General features: G+C 36.1%; 1 protein-coding gene across 2 annotated transcripts; it reads left to right on the plus strand.

Moving 5' to 3' along the window:
* The first annotated feature begins 3966 nt into the window (after positions 1-3966).
* On the plus strand, positions 3967-5072 carry LOC120151983 (dof zinc finger protein DOF5.4-like). Of its 2 annotated transcripts, XM_039164285.1 has the most exons (2): positions 3967-4496; positions 4539-5072. In XM_039164285.1, exons 1-2 carry the CDS (start codon positions 4034-4036, stop codon positions 4961-4963), a joined length of 888 nt encoding a protein of 295 aa, XP_039020216.1. In that variant the 5' UTR covers positions 3967-4033; the 3' UTR covers positions 4964-5072. The 2 variants fall into 2 exon arrangements, with proteins under 2 accessions (XP_039020216.1, XP_039020215.1); XM_039164284.1 differs by having other exon boundaries at positions 3967-5071.
* The last annotated feature ends 2069 nt before the right edge of the window (positions 5073-7141 follow it).

Raw genomic sequence — 7141 nt, forward strand, 5'->3', positions numbered from 1 at the left:
GCGTTGCGAATTTGATTTTCACGTTGCATATTTGACTACATAAAATACAACTAAAAAAGATAAAAGACAACAATCTGATAAGTGATAACAACTGAACAGATCATAGCAATGTTCAAACTCAAGTTACTAATGCATGTCTAACTGAAAATGTATGCATTCACACATAAAATACACATAATACAACGTTTGCATTTAAAAATCACCTAAGTTAATAAGTCCCAAAAGGTGAAGTTGGTTGTGATTGAGATTTTGATTTTGATTGCGATTTTGATTTCCTTTTTGCTTGGCACCATATGAGCTTTGGATTTTGATGAGGATCCATATTTTGGTAGAGGAAAAGATGATTGTGATGGCACTGGTGATCCACAGGTCAAGCTTGTATGACCACTTTCCTTGCACCGACTACATGTTGATATCCTCTTCTCTTCACCCTTAGACGGTATACGATCGTGATTTTTTGGTTGGCCAGGTAGCCTACTGTCCATGACTGGTGGCAAAACTGTTTGTAAGTCATCTGGTATGTCCCACTCAGAAGGATGTGGAATAGGGTAGACAATCTCGGCATAAGTCTGTCAATATACTTCTGTAGTATAGCAATCCATAGCATATGCGCTTGAATCATCTTGGTTTAGATGAAGAGCAACTTTTATAACATGGCCACACGGATAACCAGATGTTTGCCATTTCATACAACTACACGTCTTTGCATTTAGATCGACAAACCCATTTAAGTTATTATCCAATACTTCAAACAAAGTGTTTGAACATGGTTCAACTCTCCATGACGTTGACTTCACAACACGTTTCATTATTTTTTTCAGTCCATGGTGTAACACGACGTTCCAATATTCCTGTAAATTAAAATAAATAATACTTAGTAAAATATATATATTAAATATGATAAGTTACGAATTTAAAGAAATAATTCCTGCATGGTTTCTTTTCTTGTAGAACCACTGTTGAATAGAGGCTCGAAAAAACTCCATTAACATAGTAATGGGTAATTTCCGGGAATGACGACTTAGAGCGTTGATTTATTCTGCACTATTAGACGTCATGAAACCATATCTTGCTCCAAGTTGATGTACTCTTGACCATCTTTCAAACCCGACATCTTCAAGTGTTTGAGCACATTGAGGCAAAACAAGTCTTAAATAATTTATATGCTTATTAAAATCCACGTCCCGATAAGCTTTTATAGCCTTCCAGTATGTCTATTTGTGATTTTTTTATACCAGCAGACCTTAATTTTATATTTCTATACAAATGAACACCACAAAGTCCATGAAAAGCATCTGGGAAACACCTTCTAACAGCGTTGTCAATTGAGTTTGCCATATCGGATATGATTGTCAGATTGCTAATAGGACCTATGCAATCCCTAAGATGCCCCATAAATCATGTCCATGAATCAGAGGTTTCAGATTTGCCAACCCCGTAAGCTATTAGTAGTATCCCATTGTTAGCATCCATGGCTACTGCTAATATCCAAGATATCGACCTTTCAAATGTGCTCTGTCAACTATAATAACTGGGCGCATGTAAGTAATAAACGAACGAATCTACAAAATAATATACACAAGAAATATAATCATTTAAATGTGAAATGTATGCAACTAACAAAAATGAGTCAACAAAATTATAATGATTTACGAACCGCAGCACCAATGGTGATAAACAGCAACTCAAAACGTCCATCTCTATCTGTTTTGATATGAGTTACCGACCCATGATTTTTCAGCTTTAAATTATGACAATAAGCCGGCAGTTGGGCAAACGATGCTTCTGGCGACCCCTCAACAATTCCAAGGCATAACATTTGGCTCTCCAAGCTTGAGAATATAAGATACTAATCTTGAACCGAGCATTCATATCAGTCATAATTTCATGTCCCCGATATACCATGCCATTCAAAACATTAACTCAGTCAGAAAACCACCCAACACCTTTTTGTTTGTCTGTCTATGGTGAGGAAAAACTTGGGTTCTTGAACATGTATGTTTATCAATAAAAGTCCTTACTTGAAACATTTCGCAATCTTTTATCCTCTTTGCAATCATACGCCACGTACAGTTTTTTTCAATCATACACCTTGTTTTGAAACGATCTTTGCTTGATTTGTTAATTTTTAGTTGATAGCCATCTTCCACACATTTCGTATACAAAGCTATCTTCAAGTCTTCCTTTGTATCAAAACAATCATCTTTCTTGATATGAATAACTTTTGTGTAACAATCAACTTCTATCTTTACCAACTCTTCTTTCGGTATCTGAAGTAATTCTGGCATATTCCAGTTATACTCCCGTGGCATTTTCTTCTTTTTCTTTTCTTCGGGGACTTTTTCTTTTTCTTTTTCTTTTTCAGGGTTATATGAATTACAGAATGGATGCTCAACATGTTCATTCACAGTCGTAACTTCCTCCTCATTATCATCAACAACATCTTCCTCGGCAGCGGCTGTTTCATCATCAAAATTCGGGTATTGACCAATATCAAAATCATTACACGCAGGGTCTGTTTCTTCTTCTGAAACATCATCAAAATTCGAGTATTCACCAAGATCAAAGCTTGGGTATTGACCAAGATCAAATTTCGAATACTGACTAGTACTCACAATTTTTTCTGTTGGCTCATCATTGTCTAACTAGTCAATACGAAAACCGGAATTTGGCGCTGAAAGTTGATTGGGATTTGGATTAGGAAAAGGTTGTGGGTTTTGAGATTGTGTTTGGTATTGTAAATGTGGTGAAACAAAATTTTCTTAGTGATGAAATATTGGTGGAACCATTAAATTTTGAGGTTGATAACAACGTTGTACATTGTAAGCACCATAAACTGTGGTTGAAGAACTTAGTTGATTACTACCCGCTACTGACCCAACTTCACTACTTCTAGGTTCAACAACATACAATGTAACATCATCTTATTGCAAAACACAAATGTAAGTAATGAATCGTTCAACATCTTCATTGTCGGTTAACAAATAAACTTTACATTTTCTCTGATAAGATAGCCTAAATCCACTTAGAGGTTCTAAATTCAATTTCTTTGCAACAAGTAACATTAGAGTTTCATAAGTTAACTTTTTTAATGACAGTTTTAGTTGAAGATTCATGGGTAAAGGCACATATTGTAAAATACCATGAACATTCTCCCATGACCCTCAAAAACACAAATCTATCCAAACATGATTAACATTAGATGATTTCATTCTACAAATTGTAAATTAATTTACTAAACAAACGAGTTATAAACTACATATCATCATTAACTTAGAGAAAACATACATTTATTAAGTTGATAGTTAATAATTTGGGAGAGAAATCATTGGAAAAATTATATAGAAATAAAATTATGTAAAAAAAATTAGAGATGGAGAATGATGTCATTGGATATAGAAACGGATGTCACCGGAGAGAGTGATAGATGGAGATGAAATGAGTTGCGATTTAGGGATTTAGGTTATGAGTTGTTGTTGCTGCGTAGTTATATACCCAAAACATTTGTGTTGTGAAACTAAAACCTGTTGCGAAATTAAATTCGTGTTGCGAATTCGAAAATCAAATTGCGAATTTGAAATTAAGTGTTGCGAATTTGGAAATTGCGTTACGAATTTGACTTATGTGTTGCGATTTACATGAAAACTGGGTTGCGAAATTGGAGTTCGCGTTACGAATTTATTGGTCATTTTCGTAAATAAAAAAATAATTAAAATTATATATTATAAGACATTTTCGATCACGGAAATTATTTTCTCTTTCAAAAAAATACGTATACGTATGGATCACATATATTCATCATACACACGTAATCTCAATCCTGATGCCCAATTTCGTACTTTCCTAACTGTACCATGCAATTCACGTAATTTATTTTTTCGAAAAGGGTTATTTTAGTAATTGACATTTGTTACTAAAGGATATGCAAAGCGATATTTACGGGACGATCTTCATTCTTCACCGAGTTAACCAGAAACTTTGCTCTTGATTTGTTTTCTTTTTAAAATTTTGGAGCGAAAAATTGTTGCGAGTAATGCAAGAAATCCACTCGATCGAAGGTGGCTGCATACTTAGCGGCAGCCACGGCGGCGGAGATAGAAGGCTACGGCCGCACAACCACCAAACACTCAATTGTCCACGTTGCGACTCCCTCAACACAAAATTCTGTTACTATAACAACTACAACTTCTCTCAGCCACGTCATTTCTGCAAGAGCTGCCGTCGTTACTGGACGAAAGGTGGCATCCTCCGTAACGTCCCCGTGGGCGGTGGTTGCCGCAAGGCCAAGCGGACGAAAACCAAAGCTTCATCGGAAACTACAACGGCTGCCTCCTCGGCTTTGCCGCACCCGGAGCAACAACACCGTGAGCAAGCTAAAGCGAATTCTCATTCTAGCAGCGAGAGCTCGAGTCTCACCGCAACAAATTCCAACGTTGCAGTGACTAACAACAACAAAAGAAACATTAACAACAACGGTTATGGTGGTGGCACAGCGGAGGCGGCGTCGGCGGTAACATCTCATGCTAACTTGATAAATGTAAGTGAGCCGAAGTTTTATGGAACCCCTAATAATTTAGGGTTCGAGCCAGGATTGCTGGAACAAGGATCGGACTGCGGAATATTTTCAGGAATTGGGGGTTTTACGAGCTTGATTACTTCATCCAACGATGAAACGTTGTCTTTTGGTTTCGACAAGGTATTAAATGATGAAGGACAGTGGCAGCAACAGCAGCAGCAAAAGATGATGAGTATGGGAGGGGAGGAAATCACGGGGGGATTGCTTGATCAGACGGTGCAGGTTGAACTATCAAATATGGCTAGTTCGGGGAATGGAGTTGGAGCGTTGGAATTGCAAGGGAATGGAGATCAAGGGTTGTTTGATCTTGGTAACGATGTTGATAAGACATATTGGAGTCAAGCTCGGTGGACTGATCAAGATATTCCTACTCTCTATCTCCCGTAAATTATTTCTGATCCCTTTTTCTTTTTTCCCCTTCAATTATTTATTTCAACTACAAAGCTTAAAGAATAATAAAAGAACGCCTCAAGGGTTAAGGCTGGATTTAACCTTATTTTTTCTTTATTAATTGTGATAATATCATCAAAGTGTGTAATTTATAGAGTTATATGGGTATATGAATGTAACTGTCTCTCCTTTTTGTAAATTTTTAAATATTTTCTTCCATTTTTATAGTATTGAAGTTTTATTTGGGTGGTTTCTCTCGAACGAGTTTGATTCTTTCTTGTGTTTACATGCTCTGCTTCATTTCTTCTGTTGTCTACATGTTATTACTATGATTTTTTTACTATTTTGATGTATCTGAATTCTAAGTTAAATTGATCACCGAATTGAGAAAAATAGTGTCTGTTGTTTTTCTTTCAATAGTTTTATTTGTAGCTTTGTGCTTGGTATTAATGGTAGTCCTCATCATCACTAATCTCAGTTTTAATTAATTAATTAATATATTAGTATATTAATGGAGAGGAAGAGATAGGATAGGATAGGATAGGATAGGAACTGTTGAGAGCGTACGACTACTCCTATGGTCCTTTTGTATGAAAGATAGAATTGGTAGGGAAGAAGTTGTTTTTGGCGGGTCCTGGAAGAGTTAGTGACTAGTCCCATGCGTGATTATGACTCCACCATGGGCGGTGATGAGACACCCGGCCAGGTTGACCACCTCGACCCCCGACAGAGCGGAGGGCCGGTTTATCCTTCCTTCACCCGTCTTTGTAGTGTTCGTCCGGCAAAATCGTTCAGGTAGGGCAGTGATTTTTTTTTTCAAGTGTGGTCAAAATTTTTTTTATTTTCTCAAATAGGGAGAAAGCTATAGTGCTACCGGAAGATGGCCAATATAACATCTTTTTGAAAGACGACCGAATGACACGGCATCTTTCCTGTAGAAGTATAGAAGTATAGAAGACACGTTGTAATTTCGGTGTGTTCTCCGATGTACTGTAGACAACATTATTTGAGAAGATCATCCCTGGCGGGCACTATTTTGACAAATATTTTTACGCACCTCCCTACTTGGCCGATTTTGCCTGTTCGTCCTGGTATGTAGTGATATTATCATCGTTATTTTGTGATTCAATAGATACGGAACTAGAATTAAATATTAGCACAAGTTAAAATATTATATTATTTAATAAAAATATAAATATTTATTAAGTATTTAAACTCGAAATTTAGTATGAACCAAACGACCTGATTAAGTAATTGTTGTTATCCTTAAGGTGTTCAAACACGTATGTAAAGGTATGAATGTTCATTGTCAAATAGTTGAAATTATTTATACAAATATTGTTTTGTATTCGCTTTAAATAAAAAAAACTCAAAACTCAAAAGATAAATTCTAATTTGTCTAATATTTAAATTTACAATGATTTAAATTGTAATTAGATCAAAAATTTGAGAGTTTGGCTCCTACATGATTAAATATTTAATATTTTTTTATATTTTTTAAATTTAAATATTTATTTTTATATGAACAAAAAAATTATTAAACTAAAAACATATTGAATATATAAATTTTAACGAGGTCGGGATCCCTTAGCCCTAAGGAGCTCCGTCCCTGGATTCAATATATTTGATGATGGTGGTGTTGATGAATGAATGAGGTCAGTTCCTGGATTCAATATATTTGATGATGATGGGTCTGGCCATGGGGAGAAGTGGTATGAGTTCTCATTTCGCCACCTCCAGATGAGTCATGAATCAGTTGTGTTCTAAACTGTGATGAGTCATCCCACACGCCATTTTGCAAGCCATTTTGATTTTTTGAGTACAAGATTTATTATGGGAAAGTGAATTTCCCATGTCACAGTGTCGCATTGCATCTTAATTATAATTCAATGCCCTGTCGATGAAAGCTTGCTTGATTGATGATGCACTAGAATGGGATGGGGTTTCAGTGGTTTCTTTGCATGGTTTTGAACCATTGGACTTTTGGGTAAGGTGTAGAAGTAGTGGGGTTTAGATTAGGTGAGGATTTTTGACTTGGTCCCATATGGGTATGGAAATCGACATCTTTGCAATGTTAGACTTGAGGGGTTGAGTTTTGGGCTGCTATCTCCTTACCAAAACAAGGATAAGAAGATTGCCTTTGCCACGAAGTCTGAACTTAGGGAGGGTTATCAT

The sequence above is a fragment of the Hibiscus syriacus genome, unplaced genomic scaffold (assembly GCF_006381635.1).
Source record: "Hibiscus syriacus cultivar Baekdansim isolate YM2019G1 unplaced genomic scaffold, ASM638163v2 tig00111073_pilon, whole genome shotgun sequence".
Taxonomy (NCBI): domain Eukaryota; kingdom Viridiplantae; phylum Streptophyta; class Magnoliopsida; order Malvales; family Malvaceae; genus Hibiscus; species Hibiscus syriacus.

Bases quoted from the DNA above. Each gene is read 5' to 3' on its own strand.
- LOC120151983 (XM_039164284.1), top strand. From the start codon at position 4,034: ATGCAAGAAATCCACTCGATCGAAGGTGGCTGCATACTTAGCGGCAGC.